This window comes from Megascapheus bottae, chromosome 22, assembly GCF_031878675.1.
Source record: "Megascapheus bottae isolate mThoBot1 chromosome 22, mThoBot2.hap1, whole genome shotgun sequence".
NCBI lineage: Eukaryota > Metazoa > Chordata > Mammalia > Rodentia > Geomyidae > Megascapheus > Megascapheus bottae.
In genome coordinates this window covers 17,011,331-17,032,877 of record NC_143530.1, presented here as the reverse complement: position 1 = coordinate 17,032,877, position 21,547 = coordinate 17,011,331, and the positions used below count along the sequence as shown (strand labels likewise).

Genomic DNA, 21,547 nt, shown 5'->3' with positions numbered 1-21,547 from the left:
GAAATTCAGTAAGATATTCATATCCATTAGAGAAATATCTGTGTAAACTCTTTATTCCCAGGTCACTAGTATGCTCTTCACAATAAATTTCTATATCGATTTTTAGAATTTTTTGCCTGTACATTTGATTATTGTAATTCAGTTATCTATCATGGTCATTCACCCTGAACCAATCTAATCACACCACTTTAATCATGAAAATCTCAAATCCAGATCTCAAGCTTTTAGAGCAAAAATTTTCTGGACAAGTGGTGGAAGTGAGAAGACAGAGAACATGACACTCGGTAACCTGAGTTCAGAAAAGAAGCATAAAACTTTAAAACATGGCCAATATATTTTGCCATGCCATCTAAAACAGATACTTCGGACTTAACTAAAACCCATGAGAGTGTTAGAAAAAAAATAATTGAGTTACAGACATAATTACTTAATCTTTTAGTATGGGCATCATAAAAAAGAGGTGATATCAGTGTCATTGTTTTTTTGTTTGTTTTTTTTGTTTTGTTTTGTTTTCCAGTTCTGGACTTGAGCTCAGGGCCTGAGCACTGTCCTTGGACTTTCTTAAGGCTAGAGCTCTATCACTTGAGCCTCAGCACCACTTCCAGCTTTTTTCTATGTATGTGAACCCGGGCCGTCATGTATGCTAGGCAAGCACTCTTCCACTAGGCCAAACTCCCAGCCCAACATTGGTTTTATTTTTTTTTTAATTTTTTATTGTAATTAATAAAAGGGTTACATGATATTTGCCAGATAGAAGGTGCATTAATTCACATACATTGATACCCTTTCACATGTCTTGGTACCCATTACCCTCCCTCCCACCCCCCCACAACACTGGTTTTAATAATAGATTTTACTTCAGTTCTAGATTTACTTGAACATATAAGCAATATTTTTCAGATGATATAGTTTATATTGTTTTAAAATGATAAGTATTCAACCTTTGGTGTGTGTTTGACACTCCAATTAACTGATGGATATTCAATCAATTGAAACATCCTAAGCACTTAATGACAAGCTATGGCTAAGAGTTTTAATATTAAGCTGACAGCACAGCATTTGAGTGAAGTAACTTTTGTGTATATGTATGTATACACACACATAAATTCTGGGACTTAAACTCAGGGCCTCATACAGGCTCTTGCTTAGCTTTTTTACTCAAAGGTAATATTCTACCTCTTGAACCACAAATCCACTACTGCTGGTTAACTGGAGATAAGAGATTCACACTTTTCTATCCTGGCTAGCTTTGAACTAAAATGCTCAGATCTCAGCCTTCTGAGTAGTTTAGATCGCAGGTGTGAACTACCAACACCTGGCTTAGTTGAATGTGGTTTTCACTTAATATTTACTCTGTTTACTCATCTGTTTCCTTACTTCAGTCTCATAAACTGTATTTTAAAATAAATAACATAAAGGAACGTTTCTGTGTATTTGTCTTCAGTCTTTGCAAGGAAATGTCCAACAATTAGGAGATTAAATCTGAGGTGAAATAATTTTCTCTACCACCCTGTTGACACCTAAAAAGCTAAGACTAAGGTTTCTGCATTATTCCCTCCTATGCTCTCAAAATGCATAAGGAAACAGAGAGCATAGTAGTAAACCACATAGCAGGAGCTCAGTAAATGCATGGAAATTATTATAAAAGGAACAATACATCATTGAAAACAATAAAAGCAAAGTACTGGTGACTCAAGCCTGAAATCCTGGCTACTCAAAAGACTGAGATCTAAGAAGTGTGAGTCAAAGCCAGAACAGCCTGGAATGACCCAGTGACTCTTATCTCTAACTACCAGCAAAAAACTGAAAGTAGAGGTATGGCTCAAATAGCAAAGTGCTAGTCTTCAAAAAGAATAAGCTATAGGGTGCTGTGAGTTTGGCTAGTGGTAGAGTGCTTGCCTAGCATGCACAAAGACCCGGGTTCGATTCCTCGGTACCACGTACATAGAAAAAATCCAGAAGTGGTGCTAAGGCTCAAGTGGTAGAACACTAGACTTGAGAAAAAGTCCAAGGACAGTACGCAGGCCCTGAGTTCAAGCCACAGCAACCGAACAGAATATTAAATTATGTAATAATTGTTATAGTAATTTATTTGATGACACTTAAAAATCATAAATTTAATGCCATTAGCAATATTTATCTATGTCTTATATATCTAACTCTATAAAAGTATATGCATACTTATAGATTTACTTAAGTAAAATTATGTATTCAATATATTCTATGAGTTCTACATATTCTACTAGATTCTTTTATATATTATGTATAACTATATTCTATAGATTGCACTCTTATACATATGTGTGTATGTGTGTGTATATGTATGCATGTATGTAATGGTAAAAGGTTAATTGAATATTTCCTATTTCCTAAGTCTGGCAATCCAAGACAAGCATGATTTTTGTTGTTGTTGTTGTTGTTGTTGTTAGCTGTGGGGCTTGAACTCAAGGCATGGGCACTGTCCCTGTGCTCTTTTGTTCAAGGCTAGCACTAATACTGAGCCACAGCTCCGCTTCCAGCTTCCCAGTGGTTAATTGGAGATAAGAGTCTCACAGACTTTCTAGCCCAGGCTGGATTTGAACTGCTATCCTCAGATCGCTGCTTCATAAGTAGCTAGGATTACAGGTGTGAGCCAATCAGCACCTGGCAGATGGGGAAAACAGCTATCAATGCAAGAGAACAGACTTGGTCTCATTTATCCTAATTCCTCCACGCATCATCTGGATGACCCTGTGTAGTTCCTTGACTTTCCTTCCCAACTTTCACTTCCTTTTTTTGTAAAATCAGAATATTTTTATAAAAGCAGAATATGAAATCATGAGGATTAAATGAAATAACATACATTCCATATCTGGGATTGGAGTGTGCTTCCAGCAGCCACTTGCTTAAGATTCATTCATTCCCTCTCATTAGATCTTAGTACTATGAGACCCTCCTGTTTGAGAGAAACTGTGAGGAAGTTGGAATATTCCTTATTTTGGAGAAAGAGATAACAGATAGACCAAGTCTAACTATTTCACTCTCTCTAATTACATGGTCTTTTTTTAGCTGCATCTGAACCTAACAGTGAGGTCACAGAACCTAGTATTATCCTTAAGAAGCCTAACAAAGATATAGAGCTGAGTAATCAGAGAAGGGAGAACTCTGTGTGTGTGTGTGTGTGTGTGTGTGTGTGTGTGTGTACATTAGCATGTGATTATGTATGTATCTTGGAGAGTGGTGAGTTATAATCCAAGGTTATCTCTCTCACTTTCAGATGGGATGTATTCTGGCATTGCTCTTCTGCTAGCTCAGTTTGCCTATCACTCAGGCTTGTGCAAACACACACTTCAGGGAAAGAGAATAATCACCTGTTCACCCGGTTCCTGTCTCATCCCACCCCAGGTATGTCATACTTGTGATATCAAGCAGTTTGTTTACCTAAAACCTAAGAAACACTGTGATTCTTCATCATTTTGCACTAACTACTGAATTCATCTCAGTCTGCTTAAGCTAAACAAAACTTGCATCTGGAACAAAATTTTTATTAACTTACCTATAGGTTTGTAGTCATGCTTCAATTAGTACACAAACTGTAATTTCATAGTTAATAGAAATAAATGATTTTCCTTTAAATGATCCCAGAAAAGTCACAGAAGCAGCATAGTATATTCACCAAAAGTCTGATTAGCCTATAATCTCTGAGTTACACTTAGCTTTGCTGATTTCCAGCTATGTAAACATGGAAGCCTTCACTAACCTTTTGATCCTTGTTTTTTCATCTCTACAATGGCAATGATAACACTCCCTGTTTCATAGGTTGTGAAATGGACTTTTGGAGTTAATATTTATACAGTCTTTATATAATGGTCTGGAATGCTTTTGAGATGTGTAGCATAATTTAAAATATTATACATGTACTGATATACAAAATAGTGGTGAAATCCTGAAACTGCCCGGTTAAGTAGGAATAATACTAAGAGATAACACTGAGCACTTGCTGTGCAGCACACAGTATATGTCCTGTGGTTATCCCAACTACAACTTTTCTATGATAAGCATGATGACATCATTCCCACTTCACTAGGAAGGAAATAGATATTGAGTGTTCTGACATTTTCAACATAGCACTGCAGACTGATTTTGGTTGATTGTGAACATATGTACACACACATACACACACACACATACACACATATACACACATTAACTAAAGTCAAAGGAGATTAAAAATTTCATGTCTATCTATAAAGAACATCAAACTAAACAACAACCCTATTAATTACTCACTCATCTAGTCAACACGTTTTAGATGGAGATATTTTCACTCCTGCAAATTCATCCCATCTTCCTGTTCAGAATTATACAATGTGTGGTGTTGTTTGTTCTAGAGCACAGTAGATGGCAGTCCAACACAGGAATGTTTGTTTTGAAAGCTATGTCCTGGAATGCTTGTTTTGGAAGCTGCCATGCAAACATCTCTTGATAGCAGGCAATCATTAACCTTTAGCTATAGTCTTTCTTTTCCATTCATTTCAGTGGATAGAAATGACTATTCCCATAACAATAATTCTGAGGTGCTAGGAAGCCACAAGCCAGAAAGAACTTGGAAAGAATAAATTCAATGCCTTGAACTCTTATCTAAGAGTCTGCCATCAGATCATTCACTCACTGTAAAAGAATTCATCAGCCCATTCAATAAACTCAACACTATATTGGACCCAAGGGACAATAAAATTTTTAAAAACCGTATTGTCTTATGGTGGGGGTTAGACAAAAATACATAGCAGTGGATGTGTGAAAGGGATCAGAGAGGATCATTTTACTTGGAGGTAGAGGTTAAAAATAGAGTACTGGGGGAAAATAGAGTAGTAAAAGTAAGTCTTTAAAATAGTGAACTAGTTTTGTAATAGTGAACTAATAAAAATTAATCACAATGAAGAGGATGTCCTAAGGAAATAATGCTATACAAAGATATATCTTACTAGTTAAGGAGAAAAATCATAATAATCATTGTTAAATTATACCAAAAGTGGTGCTAATGATACTAGATAAGAACACTAATAACAAATTCCTAATTACTATGTACTAATAAGTATAAAGAAATGTAAAGGAGTTGACTTTCAAGTGTGACCGACCTTAACCCAACCCATATTCCCTAAAACAAGCACATCCCCAAAGAACTTGTAAACTGCAATGCAATAACAGTAACAGTCCAATGGAGATGTAAACACACTGCTGCTTTTACACCTGTGAAAGGAAGGTGAGATTATTTAATTTAAATACCCAGTTGCTAGTGAGTAACTTGAAAGTGATCTGGGTAAATTACTGATTATATAAAAGTTTTTTTTTAAATATGTAAAGCCTTTAGAATTTCCAAGAGTAGGGGAAACTGTTGAGAATAAAAATTTGAAAACAGAAAGACTTTAATCATTCTTTATCTAAAGGCATGAACAATGTAGGATATTGTTTGCACCGCTAAACTCCAGATGGCGCTCCAAATGAAAACAGCAGGTCCAGGGACAACTATTGATCAGGCTTCATGGCTAATCAATAACTTTGAGTTAATGCTGTATTACTCAGCAAATTTGCACTCCTGTTATGTAACTCATTTCATGTCTTTTGATAACTAGCTTTTACAATATCCTCTTCTAGACCAATGAAACAGCAGCTGAAAGTCTCCAACCTTGCCCTAAACCTGAAGACAATTTGCCCTTGTCAGAAGCATTCTCTCCTCCATTCAGCAACCAGGAGCTTTACAGTGTCCGTGAGAAGACTACTTACTCCTAATCAAACCAATTATCCCATAATAGGAACTGAGCTTTCTTCCCTACATAGAAGTAATCATTTCATCTTGGGAATCAAATTAGTCCTTTAACAAGGACTTCTCCTCAAACCTACAAAACCAGACCTGAGATAATAACCAACTAGATCACAATGTGATCAATATTGCTTAAACTATACATGTCTTTTGTTGGCTACACCACTCCTTCCCCTATTTAAATTTTGAATTCATGTCTGCATGTGGTAGACAAGCAGAAGATGTCTGTCCTTTTGTTCTCTTAATATGGCTACAATTTACAATGGTTAAGTTTATAATCTCTTTTCTCCTTCACCTTTCCTTTTTGATTGATGTTCCCAAAGACTTGGCAGACATGAGGGTTGGGGAGGAGACTGCTTAGGTCTCACTCTAGCTTAAGATTCCACAAAAGGAGATGAAAAAGAACCAGTTTACAGAGCCTTAGTTTACATAAAAATGAGCAAGAGTAGACCAGGTTGCTTTCCTTAATAGTAATGATTAATACATATGATATAAAGGTTCTGGTAGAGAATAGTAGAGGATAAGAACATTTCCTCTTATGATGTTTCTAGGATCTACATAAAAAGTGAGGGATAACTGAACAAAAATAGTTGTGTGTTGGTATCAAATTATTCTCATCTAAACAAGATTAAGAGCTAAGTATATGCTAATATCTAATGAAAAGAAAAAGACACTCTGTCCCATAATGTATTCTGGACAGTTTACTCCTGATTTGCCAGGATTTGACACTTTAATAATTACTTTCTATTAGTTTCTGTATAGGATAACAATTATAAGAAGTTCTTCACTTTGTGATTCAAAATCATTAGCCCAATTTAAATGAGAATTGGAATAAATTTGTGAGACACAGAAGTACTTTCACAGAACAGTAGAAGGAAAAGAGCAAATGACTCAGGCTCTGGACTCATGCTTGAATGATACTTTTATAGTTAGATGGAGTTGCCAAGGACTCTAGACTCATGAATCTTTATACCTTCACCTACTGGTTCTAAATAACAGCTTTCTATAACATTGTTATTTTGCTGTGGCAATGGAGTATTATCTCTTCTCAACTTGGCTATGATTCCGTAGATGGTAAGCCTAAAAATAAAACTGTACTTAAATAAGATTCAACATAATGTTTGGCAAAGAGAATTTACTCCCAGTCAATCCTACATTACTTACTATGGTTTATTTAAAGGAATTCACTTGCATTTAAGCATCATATCCATTTCTGCTCCATTTTTCAATCCTACTTAATGACAGGAAAAGGTTTTTCAAAGAAAATAAATATATATTTATATATAGTTTTTTGTAATGATATATATATACATATGAGCCAGACACTGGTGGCTCATGTCTAGGACCCTAGCCACTCAGGAGGCTGAGATCTGAAGATTCCATTCCAAAGCCAGTCCAGCCAGGAAAGTCCATGAGATACTTATCTTCAATTAATCACCAAAAAGCTGAATGTGGAACTATAGCTCAAGTGCTAGTCTTGAGCAGAAAAGCTCATACGATAGTGCCCAACACCTGAGTTCAAGCCCCAGGACTGGCACACACACACACACACACACACACACACACACACACAGGATAAGAGATCCAATGATCATTATATCTCATCAATGAGATATAAAGAGAATCTGAGGATCAGGAAGTTAGACAGGTAAATGCCAGGCCAGTGAAAGCTACATCTAATACCTATTAGATGAAAAAACAATAACAAATGAATTTCCTGATAAGGCACTCTAAAAGGATTTGAATTTTGGAGACATCTGATGTTTCTTAGGCCTACAATATGGATGGGACTGAAAATAGGTGGATTAACTAGTTAGAAATCTGTGGAAACTCATATCACCTCTCTATATAAACAGTTGTTAACTATAAACCAAATACAGAAATTGATGATGTTTAACCAGAACACTGGACTCAGAGATCTCGGGCATGCTTAAAGATTTTGTGCAGTACAAAACTGAAGACAGGATCCAGTGACACATGGCTATATTCCTAGCTATTCAGAGGCTGAAACATGGAAATCAAGCAGAAAATCAAGCCCAGACAGAAAAGTCTCAGATAACCAGCCAAAGCTATTTGCTAGTAGCTCTAGGTACTCTAGAAGCAAAGACCTGATGTTGCTAAGCCAGCAGAAGGAGAAAAGATTCTTCTTTCCAATTAACCAGAAAAAAAGCAAGCAGCAAAGGTGTGGCTCAAGGGTGGAGCACCAGCCTTGAGTGGAAAAGTTAAGGGAGAGTCCTAGGTCTTGACTACCCTGATTCTTTTTTCTCTTTGAAGCTAGGAAGGAATAATTTATCCTATCATACTAACGGTTGGTGTTAATCATTCAAAATAAGTTCCCTTTTCAATGCCCATAAATTCTATGAATTAATGCTGAAGTGGCAGAGGAAGCAAAACTGAAACACCCAAAACTTCTATAAAAAGAAAAGGGATGTGTATCTAGTTTCCTGGGACTAACATAACAAAGCACCACAAACTTAAAGCAAAGGCATTCTATCACAAATGTGTAGGCCAGAAGTCCAAGTTCAAGCTCTTATTAGGGCCAGGCTTTCTCTGTAGCCTCTTGAGGAAGATCCTACTCTATCCTAGCCTCAAGTATCCTTGGTTTGGGTCAGTATGGAACTACATAGAAAATTTCTCCTTCCATCTCTTTCCACAACAGAAATTTTTATTTTGGCTTATGGTTTCAGTTCATGCCTATGTGGTACTCTTGCTTTAGGTTTGTGTAAGGATGGTGCAGATGTAGTAATGATGGCTGCTTATCTCATGATAGAAAGAGAGGCCAGGCTTCTACTATCACTTTTAACAAGCTCTACCTCCTAAAGTTTGCATTGCCTCAATAAAGCCCTCGACTAGTGTCCAAGCACATAGCACATGGCACACAACACATACCATATAGTACATTTCAGATCTAAAGCATAATAGAGGGACAGGATATGCTGTTCTGTGTCTACAGAGCATCCACTCTGTGCTTTCTCCCATTCACATTTGCAATGCTATTCTGTCAAGTTTTACAGGGGGAAATAAAAGGTAGCACTAACTTTTCTGAAATGTAAATAAAATTTACTTACTTGTGCTTCCCAGGTTTGATGGTCTCTTTTTTTTTTTTTTTGCCAGCCCTGAGGCTTGAACTCAGGGCCTATGCACTGTCCTAAGACACTTTTTTTTTCTCAAGGCTAGTGTTCTGCCACTTGAGCCACATCACCATTTCCAGCTTTTTCTGTGTATGTGGTACCAAGGAATTTAACCCAGGACTTCGTGGATGCTGGGCTAACACTCTACCACTAGGCTACGCTCCTGGCCCAGTGGGCTCTCTTATACATAGACCTTATAAACACAGCCCTAGACCAGTTCCTTTCATGCATGGAGCCTATATATACTTTGGCTCCTTCCCAGGTACACATAAAAGCTTCAATCAGTATAACCTGATTCTGATTCATATATCCTGGGAGTCATATGGTATCATTTCCATCCAAACACCCTTCGTGGGTATTCCATTGTACTATCTGCATGTCAGTAAAGAGTGGCTCATGATTGGGCTTTTTTATTCTTCATCAGCTCAGTCCATTTTGTTTTGGAATTTCAGCTTATTTTTTCCTCATGCATCTTCAGGCCATTTATTGCTAAATGTCCTCTGAACTGTGTATGTCTATAAACAAAGGGGAAAGTTTGGGACCATAATGTGACCTTGTTTCTCTGCAGCTTTGGGAACCATACCTGAAAGAATGTAATTAGCAGGGCTGGGAGTTTGGCCTAGTGGTAGAGTGTTTGCCTAGCATGCATGAAGACCGGGGTTTGATTCCTTGGTACCACATACATAGAAAAAAGCCAGAAGTGGTACTGAGGCTCAAGTGGTAGAGCTGTAGCCTTGAGAAAGTCCAAGGACAGTGCTCAGGCCCTGAGCTCAAGCCCAGGACTGGCAAAAAAAAAGAAAGAATGTAATTAGCTGTTTCTTCTTTGTGTATGTTAGATTTTAATCTCCCTCATAATTGTTAAATAGTGATATAGTAGTATGTTCTGATTTGAGCTATTTTCTTTTGTTATGTTCAAAAACGAAAATGAAAGTAAAATGTGTTTTCATAGTTTTGAAATATATACAAAAAGAGAAGAGACATCAACCAAATGATCCTAAAATTCTTTTTCCTTGATTCCTTGATTCCAACTTCATATAAAGATCAGTGGAATGGAGAGTCTATATATGAACTCTCACTTCTACACAAATTGATTTCTGTCGTGGATACCAAAATAATTCAGTGACCCAGGAGCCAATGGCTCATGCTCATGAGCCTAGCTACTCAAGGAGGGAGGCTGAGATCTGAGAATCAACCCCCATTCTTAGCCCAACAGAAAAGTTTTTGAGACTCATCTCCAGTGGACCACCCAAAAGCTTGAAGGGAGGTATGATTCAAGTGATAAGGGACCAGCCTTGAGCAAAAATCCTAAGGGAAAGTGCTCTTACATCTTGAGTTTAAGCCATAATACTGGAAATGGTTAGACAGACACAGACAGACAGACAGACAGACAGACAGACAGACAGACAGACAGACAAGATAGACAGAGATAATAAATAATTTTAAGTCTAGACATTTTGAAAACATCAAATTAAAGTTTTAATATTTTAAATGTTCAATGTTTGCATTAGAAAGTTGTGAAATCTATTTTCCCCCAGTCGGCAACATTCTCTCCGACCTGAACACCCGGATATAGCTGATTAACTGAGAAGTTTTCAGCAGCAGCTCACTTTGACTTCGGAAAGATAGGAAGTTCAAGTTCTTCTACCAATGGCCCGGAAAGGGATTTCACTCTCCAGGAAGTTTTATCTGACACTGGTGGAGGCTAGGCAGGGCTTCCAGGTGACTGCTTGAGCCATCTGGGTTGTCCTGCCCTGCGCTGGGGGCGCGGTCAGAGCTGGGGACATGGGCCTGGGACACCCGCAGGCTCTCCTTCTGCTGGCGCTCGTGCAGACCGTGGTCCCGCGGGGACCGCAGCCACGTACGTACGGGGGTAGAGGACAGGAAGGGAGGAGGTGGGGGGAGCAATCAAAGTTGTTTTTTCTCCTGCTTGGGGGTATGTAAACTTCAGAGGACGCCTCAGCCCCATTCGTGGTCCCCTCTCCCTGCTTTCTGCGTCAAGACCCCGGAGGAAGCCCGGGCCACCAGGCTGCGGGAGAGAGTCCCTAGCCCCAGCCTGCGCCCACTCCTCTAGCCCAGGCCAGGTGCCTGGCCCTACTCTCTCCTCTTTAAAATAAATCTCCGTAGGGAGTTAAGCCTCGGGGAAAGATCCCTAGACTGGGATCTCCAGGTTATGGTTTCTGTGCCATTCCTCTCTCGCCCTCCCTCCCTCCCCCCTCCCCTCTCTCTCCTCCTGGAATTTCTGGAATTTCTCATCAGGGCGACCTTGGCCAGGCGACCCCTCAGTATTTCCACACTCCAGTGCACAGGAAGAACTGGTGGATGTTTGACAGAGTGAACCCAAGTAGGAGTGGGGCTGAGTCTCTGGATCCTATCCCCCAGTAGTAGTAATCTTTTCGTGGATGACAAGGATTGTTTGTTTTCAGCCTTCGCGATTTACTTGGAAAGACCAGTGTGCTTTATTTTTGAATGTTAGATTTCAGATGGATGTAAGCCTCTCTCTCTCTCTCTGTCTCTCTCTCTCTCTCTGTCTCTCTCTCTCTGTCTCTCTCTCTCTGTCTCTCTCTCTCTGTCTCTCTCTCTCTGTCTCTCTCTCTCTGTCTCTCTCTCTCTCTCTCTCTCTGTCTCTCTCTCTCCCTCCCTCCCTCCCTCCCTCCCTCTCTCTCTCTCTCTCTCTCTCTCTCTCTCTCTCTCTCTCTCTCTCTCTCTCTCTCTCTCTCTCTCTCTCTCTCTCTCTCTCTCTCTCTCTCTCTCAGCTAGACTTGAGTTGCAATATGCTGCTTCATTAATCCTTTTGTAAAGCATTACCCAAGTAATGATTGACATTTAAGTGATGAACTCAATTTTAAATCACACTCAGCTCTGTGATGGAAATTGACTTTCATTATACATTAGAAAGTAGGAGAAATTAGTAGGTTTCTTGGTAACGTGGCCCTCAGGGTTAAATAACTCTATCTGGATTATAAAGAATGCAAGTAATTTGAACTTTTGGTGTTAAGTACTACTACAGTTTCTACACTTAGTTTGTAGTAATGTCTTTACCTTGGTTTTGTTTTGTTTTGGTGTTAAGTACTATCACTGCTTCTACACTTAGCTCATGTCGTTACATTGTGTTTGAACTATTGTCTCATGCTAGTCTTAGCCCTAGAGAAAGGCTGAAGACGTGTACTATGTGTCCATGTTTTACAGAAGACACAGATTGCTTACAGGTAGCATTATTCAATGGTTCACCAGGTTTTGGTGACAACCCACACTTCACAGCTGTAATTTGTTCCCCCAGTACTGGGACTTGAACTCAAAGCCTTATATTTTTCCCATTCAAGGTTGGTGTTCTACCACTTGAGCCACACCTCCAGTCTTTTGCTAGTTATTTGGAGATATGATTTTCTTGGTTATGTCTCCTAGAGCTGGAATCAAGCTGAAATCCTCTCATCTCAGACTCCTGATTATGACAGGCATGAATCACAAGTACCTGGCCATAACTATGATTCTTAAACTTCTTACCAAATTATAAGTTGAACCATAGACTTTGATATTGATTCATTGTTCGGATATACAGAGTGACTACAACCAGTTTGCATTGTTCTATCCCAGAGGAGTGAACAGAAACAGGAACTTTGCCTGTGATAGTTTGTATTTGAATTGGAGATATGGCCATAAACAAATGAGCAGAAAGAAACAAATCATCAGGTCTCCGATAGCTGCTGGGAAGACTTATGAGGTAGGGAGTTGAGGGCAAGCCTTCTATTGTCTGTACCCTTTTCACTGAGACCTTGAAAGAAATAAGGATGATACTGGAAACAGAGTTTCCCAGGCAGACGGGGTAGACTCTTAAATAGCACGCCCACAATTGGATGTGACAGCGGAAGAGCTCAGGGACAGTGCCTCGGCCCAGTGTTCAAGCCCCAGGACAGACAACAACAACAAAATTACATGTTTCTCAGCCCACTTATGCGCCCTCTCAGCCCAAGTAAGTAGGCCCTAGAACCACAGACCCACGTCCCATTTTCTAGTATTTAATTGCAGATAAGAGTCTCATGTTCTTTAGTGCACGGGCTGGCTTTGAACCATGATCCTCAGATCTCAGCCTCCTGAGTAGCAAGGATTGCAGGCGTGAAGCATGTATTTTGAAGAGAGTTGCTAAAGGATCTACATGTTGTGAGAAAGAGAAAATTCAAATGACTCTAATAAATCATATTGTATATTTTATGTTATATATTTTATTATGGATTTTATGACTTTATGTTCTATATGTTGTCATGCATTTTATTAATGCTTTTATTTATTTAGTGCTTGGGCTTGAACTCAGGACTATATTTTCACTTGGATTTTTGCTCACGCTGGTGCTCTACCACTTGAACCATGCCTTCATTTGGGGTTTTTGGCTGATTAATTGGAGACTAGAGTCTCAAAGACTTTCCTTCTTCCCAGGTTACCTTCAAACCACAATCTTCAGATTTCCTGCGTAGTTATGATTACAGATGTGAGCCACCAGTGCCAGGCTTCTTATTTTTATTTTATTGAGTAATGTGATGGCCTATTTCTGTGAAGACAGTGGAGAGCAGTCTTGACAAAAATTGGAGACTAGATTGGGGCATGTTAGCTAGCTTAGAGTTTGGAACGGAGATCAAATTTTAAAACCATCATTTATATATACAACAGGAATCTGTGAAGTGTTTGACATAGTCCAGGTGCTCTTCTAGGCCATAGGGCCCTCCCTCTGAACTCACACATTCTGTAATTGCCTAGAGGTCTGATCCTTTCAGTTTCATGGAGCTTTGTTAGGGGGCTTGAACTCTGGGCCTGGGTACTATCCCTGAGTTCTTCAGCTCAAGGCCAGCACTCTACCACTTTGGGCCACAGTGCCATTTTTGTTTTTCTTGTTGTTAATCTGAGATAAAGAGTTTCAAGTATCTGGGCTGGCTTTGAACTATGATCCTCCGATGTCAGTCTCCTGAGTATCTACGATTACAGGCATGTGCCACCAACTTGAAGCTCCTTTGTGTGTTTGCTGAGAATTTATCCTTAGTTATCCTCAGATCTTCCAGCATCTCACTGACAGCATTTGCACTTCAATTCCCCAGCCACAGAATCTTATGCCTCTTATCCTTGCTATCAAGAGGCTGAAATACGAGGATCACATTTCAAAGCCAGCCCAGGCACTCAAATCTAAGAGAGAATTGCTTCCAGTTAACCAGTAAAAAGCTAGAAAAGTCGCTATGGCTCAAGTGGTAAAGCACCAGCCTTGAGTGAAACACCTACCCTTGAGTTCAACTACCATAACTAGAAACACTCAGGATTTTTTAGAGTCTGTGATATTGGCTTTAATGACACCTGATGTCCTGAGTAATGAGGCAGAGGGCAGTAAGAGAGTAGCTGAGGCAAGTGCACAATGAGAAAGGATCTCAGACTGTGAGCTATAGAGAGAAAGCAGCACTGTAACGCTCTCCAGACACAGCTGGTAGTATAACATGATTTAAGTATTTGCTCCATGGTCCCCCGCCCCTGCTGCTCAGGCTGAAGATCTGCTGTTCTCCTTCCAGGGTCCCACTCACTACAGTACCTCTTCATGGGTGTCTCAGAGCTTGACCTTGGACTGCCCTTGTTTGGGGCTTTGGGCTATGTGGATGACCAGCTATTCGTGTCTTATAATCATGAGAGTCGCCGTGCAGAACCCCGGGCCTCATGGGTCTTTGGTAAAGCATCCAGCCAGTTTTGGCTGGAGCTGAGTCAGAGCCTGAAAGGGTGGGATCACATGTTCACTGTTGACTTCTGGACCATAATGGACAACCACAACCACAGCAAGGGTATGTGGACAGGGACTTTGCATTCCTGACATGGTCAGAGCATTTCCCTGTTTCAGTGATATTTCTTAGAGAACTATGATTCTGTACTCCTGTGGGGGAGGTGGGAGAAGAGAGGGAAGGAATTGCCTTCCTGCGATGGTGGGGGTAGAGCTCGTTTTCCTTTGATTTTAGTAATAGGATGCTGGTGGTGGTGGGTGGGGGGTGTTTCCAGAGTTTCACACCCTACAGGTGATCCTGGGTTGTGAAGTGCACGAGGACAATAGCACCCATGGGTTCTGGAAGTATGGGTACGATGGACAAGACTACCTGGAATTCTGCCCTGAGACACTGGTTTGGAAAGCAGCAGAGCCCAGGGCTCAGGCCACCAAGACAGAGTGGGAAACGCACATAATTCGGACTAAGCAAAACAAAGCCTACCTGGAGAGGGACTGCCCAGTGCAACTACAGCAGCTCCTAGAGCTGGGGCGAGGGCCTCTGGAGCAGCAAGGTATGGGAGAATGCATCTGTTTGACTCACACTGCTGTGATGAAGTGAAGAAAGGTGCCAAGTCCAGGCTCTCAGAGGCAGTAGTGCTAGAGGCTGTATAACTTTCTCAAGTTCTTTAATCCTATATATTGATAACAGTAACCTGGCTATAAGTCACTTAAGTCATGGTGTGTGTGTGTGTGTGTGTGTGTGTGTGTGTGTGTGTGTGTGTGTGTGTGTGTAACTGGAAATATCAGTCTCATGGACTTTCCTACCTGGTCTGGATTTAAACCAAGTCTCAGCCTCCTGCGTGGCTAAGATTACAAGCATGAGCTTGGCACACAGTGCTTTTAATTATTTTCTTCTAATATATAACTTTAAAAAGGAAATACCAGCAGCCCTCTTTTAATCAGCCAAGACTCCCTTGTATATATTTAGACCTTTTAGGTAGGACTATAGGAGATGTCAATTGCCACATGAATAGGAAGGCAAGAAAAGTCCCAGTGAGGCAACCCAGCCCAGTAGCAGGTCCCTGGGGAAATGAGGGTGCTTTGTTGTTTGGTAAACAACCTGACAATAATTACTGAGGGCTGCCAACATAACAAGACCCCATCATGCAAGAATATATACTGGGTTGAGCCAAGTGACATTGATGGTTTGCTTCGGGTTTGATCTATAGGAAGGGAAATTTGATCTGTCAGAACAGGGGACATGATAACCAGATGTGCATACTCAGATAAGAGACAGGAGAACAGGCTGATAGGACAGTGACTGTTTCTATGTGACACTGAATTAGAGCCAAATCGTGGGAACCTTTTTAGAACACAAAATGGTGTTCTCCTGGCATTTTTCTATGTCTGTAAAGGGTCTACTCTTCTCCGACCCATGGAGGCCAGTGAATGAAAGCTCTAGTTTTCCTGCCCCGAGGCTAAAATGATCCCCTCTCTCACCCTTCCTCTTTCTTGTCAAGTGCCTCCTTTGGTGAAGGTGACTCGTCATGTGGTTTCAGCCGTGACCACTCTACAGTGTCAGGCTTTGAACTTCTACCCCCAGAACATTACCATGGGATGGTTGAAGGATAGACAGCCATTGGATGCCAGAGAAGCCAAGCCTCATAATGTATTACCAAATGGAGATGGGACTTACCGGGGCTGTGTGATTGTGGCTGTGGACCCCGGAGAAGAGCAGAGATACACCTGCCAAGTGGAGCACTCAGGCCTGGATCAAGCCCTCCTCACCACTTGGGGTAAGAATCAGATCCAGAGGCTGAGAACATCCATTGTGGGAGAAACAGAAGCAGGCACTATGGCCTTGAAGAAAGGATATGCTCCAAGTTGGGAGTGGCAGTCCTGGGCTTGAAAGACGACTTCTTTTCCTTCTCCTTCTCCTTCTCCTTCTCCTTCTCCTTCTCCTTCTCCTTCTCCTTCTCCTTCTCCTTCTCCTTCTCCTTCTTCCCCTCCTCCTCCTTTTTAATTTTAGAGCCTTCACCATCTAGAGGCCTGATCATTGGAGTTATCTGTGGCATTGCTGCATGTGTCATCATCTTCATTATTGGAATTTTATTCCGAACCTTCAGGAAGAGGCATGCTTCAAGTGAGTAGGACCAAGGAGGCAGTATCATTGTGCCTCTGTCCCAGGGACTTTGTAATGTTCCCCCAGAAAATGGAGCAGAGGGGAAGTCCCAGAATAGGAAGTGTTTTCTTATTTTCTTTATAGGCAGGAAAGAAATGAATACATTTCCCCCCTCTTCAACAATGAAAGTTCCTAATTTAACAAACACCTGTTGAGTTGTTACTATTTTAAAATGCTGCTTAGAATAGGGGCTCTGAGATTGAGAAAGTCACTGTGACTATTCTCAGATCCTAAATCTAGTAGAGAGTGAAGTGTCTGACAAATGCACACAGTTAATCAAGACCTCTGAGGTCCCGTGCAAAGTATGAATCAAATGATTTAATGTACCATTATATCATCTGAAGATCCAGAAAGATTTCTGGACCAAGGTGGCCCAGACCTGTAATCCTAGCTACTCAGTAGTTGGAGATAGGAAGATCATGGTTTCAGGCCAGCCCAGGTAAAAATACAGACCCTATCTGAAAAATAATCAACATGCAAAAGGGCTTGGGAATCTGGCTCGGGTACAAGCAAGACTTTTGAGTTCAATTCCTAGGACTTGAACTCAGAGGCTGGGTACTGTCCCATAGCTTTTGCCAGCTTTTGGCTGGCATTCTACCACTTGAGCCATAGCTCTACTTCCAGCTTTTTGGGTGATGCATGGCAGATAAGAGAGGAAGAAAAAGGCTTCTTGAAGGAGAAGGGATTTCTTTAGATGAACTTGAAGATGAGGATGGGGAAAGATCTATACAGCAAAGTAGAACAGTGTGAAGCACATAGGACTGCTAGAGGATTGCACTTATTCCCTGACTTTACCTACCTGTCAGTTATAAATTCTGCATTTCTTCTTCCTGAATATTTGTAGTGTGAGGAGAAGAGAGGGAGACAGAAGCCAGATCATGCAAAGTCGTGGGCCCTGTGCACCATTCTGTCATAATCACTGGGAAGTTAATTGAGGCAAGGAGTGACACAATGTTCTTTGTGACATACATGGGTTTGTTAGTAGGGAGAAAAGAGACTCAGAGGGCAGTTAGAAAGCTAATAACAATTCCAGATGGGAGACAAATGTTACAGGAAACCCAGTCCTGTTCTTGGACAAGAGTGGTCAGTGTTGATTGGAATGGTGAGTGAAGGAGAGAGAAAATACAAGTTGGCACGCAGATCTGTGAAGATTCTCCCTGGATGTCTGTGTTCACAGGAGGAGTCACGAGGGATTATGTCTTAGCTGAATGTGAGTGAAATGAAGCTCACAGACCTGTTGAGGAGAAGAGAAACAACCAGAAATACATGGTTCAAGATGAAGTTGGATCTAACAAACAGAAATGGCACAAGGAATTCTCTGCTTTTATCTTTCCCTTTCAAAAGTTTTCTCATACAGATCTTCGATTTTCTGCACGACAGTGATCCACTCCCTTCATTTATTTTTCAGTGTAGACCATATACATCAATGTCCTATCATTTCCCATGTCTCGAAGACAGTTTCCTCAATTTGAGAGAAGGTATAATTTATTTTAACATTTCAAGAAGGCTATGAACCTTTGCCTTGAGACACTCATACTTAGATCCCCTACCAGAATTCTGTACATCTAGCATCCAGGAACTACTTGGTTTTCATGTCTCTTGTCTCTCTGTTAGCTAGTAACTTACCTGTCACTGGACCTTGGGCTCTCTTCCATGATAACACATTCTGTTTTGTTGGCAAATGTGATGGCTGCATGCAACACAACCCAAGGAGACACATTTTGGGTGTGTTTGGGTACACTTTTCAGCAGGTAGAAAGGAAGTAGTTTAAAGGGTTTAAAGAGAGGGGACATGTTCTAACTTTCACAAAGAAGTCTATGGCTTTTCAAATATTAATACTGCCTGCATTTCTGATACATCTCTAATACCCTAGATTTGAAGTTTCTTCTTGTTTTGGTAATGAAAATCATGAAAAGAATGTTAGTAATACTGATAATGTAGCTTTTACTTATTTTCTAAAACAATTGGTGCTATAATGTGTCCTGAGCACCCATGGACATTTATTATTGCATGCATGATTTGTACACAGGTACAGTTATTCCCCCCACTCCTCCTTCTCCTTCTTCCTCTTCTTCTTTTTCCTCTTCTTCCTCCTCCTCCTCCTCTTCTTCTTCCCCTTTCCCTTCCCTTTCCCCTTTCTTCTTCAACTAAGGATTGAATGAAAGGCCTAATTTCTGCTAGGTAAATTGAGCTATGATCTCAGATCCCAAACCTTTGTTGTTGTTGTTGTTGTTTATGTAGATAGAGTCTTATTTTTTGCCTTGGACTCACCTCTAACTATACTCTTACCTGCCTCTCTTGTAGCTGGAATTGCAGTTGTCTACCACTACACCCAGCTGTTTATTGTTAGAGTAAGGCTAACTTGTTGCCAGACCTAGTCTGGAACCTAGGGACAATAGGTGCTTTGGGAGTTTCTTGGTGCCAGATGTGCCTTCCTAATCGCATTACCTTTTGTAAACGATTTACAGCTTTTCAATATTTCAAAAAGGAAGGCAAGCCGAGCACAGTGGCTCATGTCACTCAAGAGGCTGAGATCTGAGTGTCATGGTTCAAAGCCAGTCCAGGCACTAAAGATCCTGAGACTCTTATCTCCAATTAACCTCTAGAAAACTGGAAGTGGCTCTCTAGCTCAAGGGGTAGGGCTGTAGCCTAGAACTGAAGAGCTCAATGACTGCGCCCAGACCCAGAGTTCAAGCCCCATGACCAAGCAAAAAAAAAAAAGGCAAATATGTACACATAACATAACCCATTTAGTCTTCTAAAACATCTAGTTATGGTGGGAAATGAGCTACTAGTTGGTTTTGTTATTGTTTTAAGTTTCTGTTTCCTAGTGTTAATATCTGAATTTGGCATTTTGAATATTTATTACTTTTAATTTCTACATCTTCTTATATATTCTTTTTCAAAACAATCTAACCAATGCAATTTAGAAATTAAATTTAAAAAAGTGATTCCTCTATAAGATTTAAAATACCATTTTGAGAGCTTCCTTCTTTAGTTTTTCCCCAAACCCCAAACCCCAGCCACCACCCATCAGCTGCTAGCTATGCGCATGGCAATTTCAGCACTTAGTATTTTGCATTTGGTAACAGGTATTGAGAGAAGGCTAAAGCATTGTATTTTATCTCAAAACTACAAGTGCTTTTCTTAATTCTTTGGCTTTTGAAATATTCTTTGTATAAAATTTCAATACTTGTAGGCACTATGTATGAATCAATTTCCTATAATTCTTAGGAAATGCTATTAAAATTGTGCTTAACTATTAAAAATCAAAAAGAAAAGAAAAGTGATTCCTCAAATGACCTAGCTCAAGGGTGGTGTGTGTGTGTGTGTGTGTGTGTGTGTGTGTGTGTGTGTGTGTGTGAGTGAGAGAGAGAGAGAGAGAGAGAGAGAGAGAGAGAGAGAGAGAGATATTTTATCCAGATGGCTTGTGTTTACTTAATGCTGCTATATACATTTGACTTCATAACTGTGGGGTAAGCATTCTTTCTTGGAGGGAAAGTGCCTCAGGAAAATAAGTATGGCTCAAAAGTTTATTTTTTCTGGTTATGGATGTTACATAGAACAGTAAAATTTGCACTTATTGTGTTAAAGCTGAAAATGAATAGAATGAAAACTATAATTTCCTTAACCAGTGATTAAACTGCATTAACAACTTCTGTATCCTATTAGTACTTCTAACATTAAAATATATAAGATTAACAAATAAATATTAACAAGTTTACAATTGTACTGTGTGCTGAATGATTTTATGGATATTCTTATCTAATCTTGTGTGAGTACTTAACCATTGTGTCATTTGGGAAACATTTATATCACTTGTATTTTTAAAATATATTTTGTTTTGTGGGGTATTTTCATTAAAGCATGGTATCTGAACTGTAGAGAACTTACTGTGTTGTAATGCATTAGTTATTTAACTGTCTGTCCTATATAAACCAACTGCAAAAGTCTTCTCTTATTTTTCTACTGCCTGAGGAGATATGTTACAATTCAATAGACAATGGCTTATTTTATATTGTTGTTTTGTTTTTCACAGGGCTTAGGATTTCAAGAAATAACACATTTACAAGGTGCTAGCAACTGTGACCTTTCAGTGTCATTTACTACTGACATGATCAAACTCTTGTTTTACCTCAGTGGTATGTCTATATTTTCTGCGTTACTTCACTTACTTTTTCTGGTTTGGTCACCAGAAAAAGATGACCAAAGGTTAACTACACTTGAAAAAAATGGAATGCCAACAATTTAAAGTTTTTTTTTTTTTTTTTTTTTTTTTTTCACCACTGGCAAAAATAGTACCAAAGGGTGGTAGTAAGGGGAGGCATGCCACCTAGTGTCCATAAGCGAACATACCACAGTGGTCACATGACTGAGAGCAAAGGGTTAGAGAAGCTGGTACCTGGAACAACACTTGCAGATAAAAGCTCATACGTATTAGAGAATGCAGTTTACCAGCTGGAATACCAGACATGCAGAGTTGCCTGAATTGGTAACAGAATAAAAGAAAAACAACCTGGGAAGTAAAAGAAATTCCTCTCATATTGTGTATAATGTATTCTTAATGGTTCTGTGGCTACTTGAATCATTATGAAATATTCTTTGTGGTCACATTTTAAAAGCAAAATGTTTTTTTTTTTTTTGTGGGTCACAGGGCTTGAACCTCTGAGCCTGGGCACTGTCCCTGAGCTCTTCAGCTCAAGGCTACTGTCCTA

At 39.9% G+C, this 21,547-nt stretch overlaps 1 protein-coding gene across 1 annotated transcript; it reads left to right on the top strand.

Annotated features, from left to right (window-relative positions):
* Nucleotides 1-10,713: 10,713 nt before the first annotated feature.
* On the top strand, nt 10,714-19,879 carry Hfe (homeostatic iron regulator). The gene is made up of 6 exons (XM_090355275.1): nt 10,714-10,789; nt 14,472-14,735; nt 14,947-15,222; nt 16,171-16,446; nt 16,680-16,793; nt 18,010-19,879. Exons 1-6 carry the CDS (start codon nt 10,714-10,716, stop codon nt 18,048-18,050), a joined length of 1,047 nt encoding a protein of 348 aa, XP_090211401.1. The 3' UTR covers nt 18,051-19,879.
* Nucleotides 19,880-21,547: the final 1,668 nt, after the last annotated feature.

What these genes read in the sequence shown, in the direction of transcription:
- Hfe (XM_090355275.1), top strand. Translation starts at nt 10,714, where the DNA reads ATGGGCCTGGGACACCCGCAGGCTCTCCTTCTGCTGGCGCTCGTGCAG. An exon ending in CAACCACAACCACAGCAAGG is followed by an intron (nt 14,736 to 14,946) that starts GTATGTGGACAG and finishes GGGTGTTTCCAG; the next exon opens with AGTTTCACACCCTACAGGTG. An exon ending in AGGGCCTCTGGAGCAGCAAG is followed by an intron (nt 15,223 to 16,170) that starts GTATGGGAGAAT and finishes TTTCTTGTCAAG; the next exon opens with TGCCTCCTTTGGTGAAGGTG.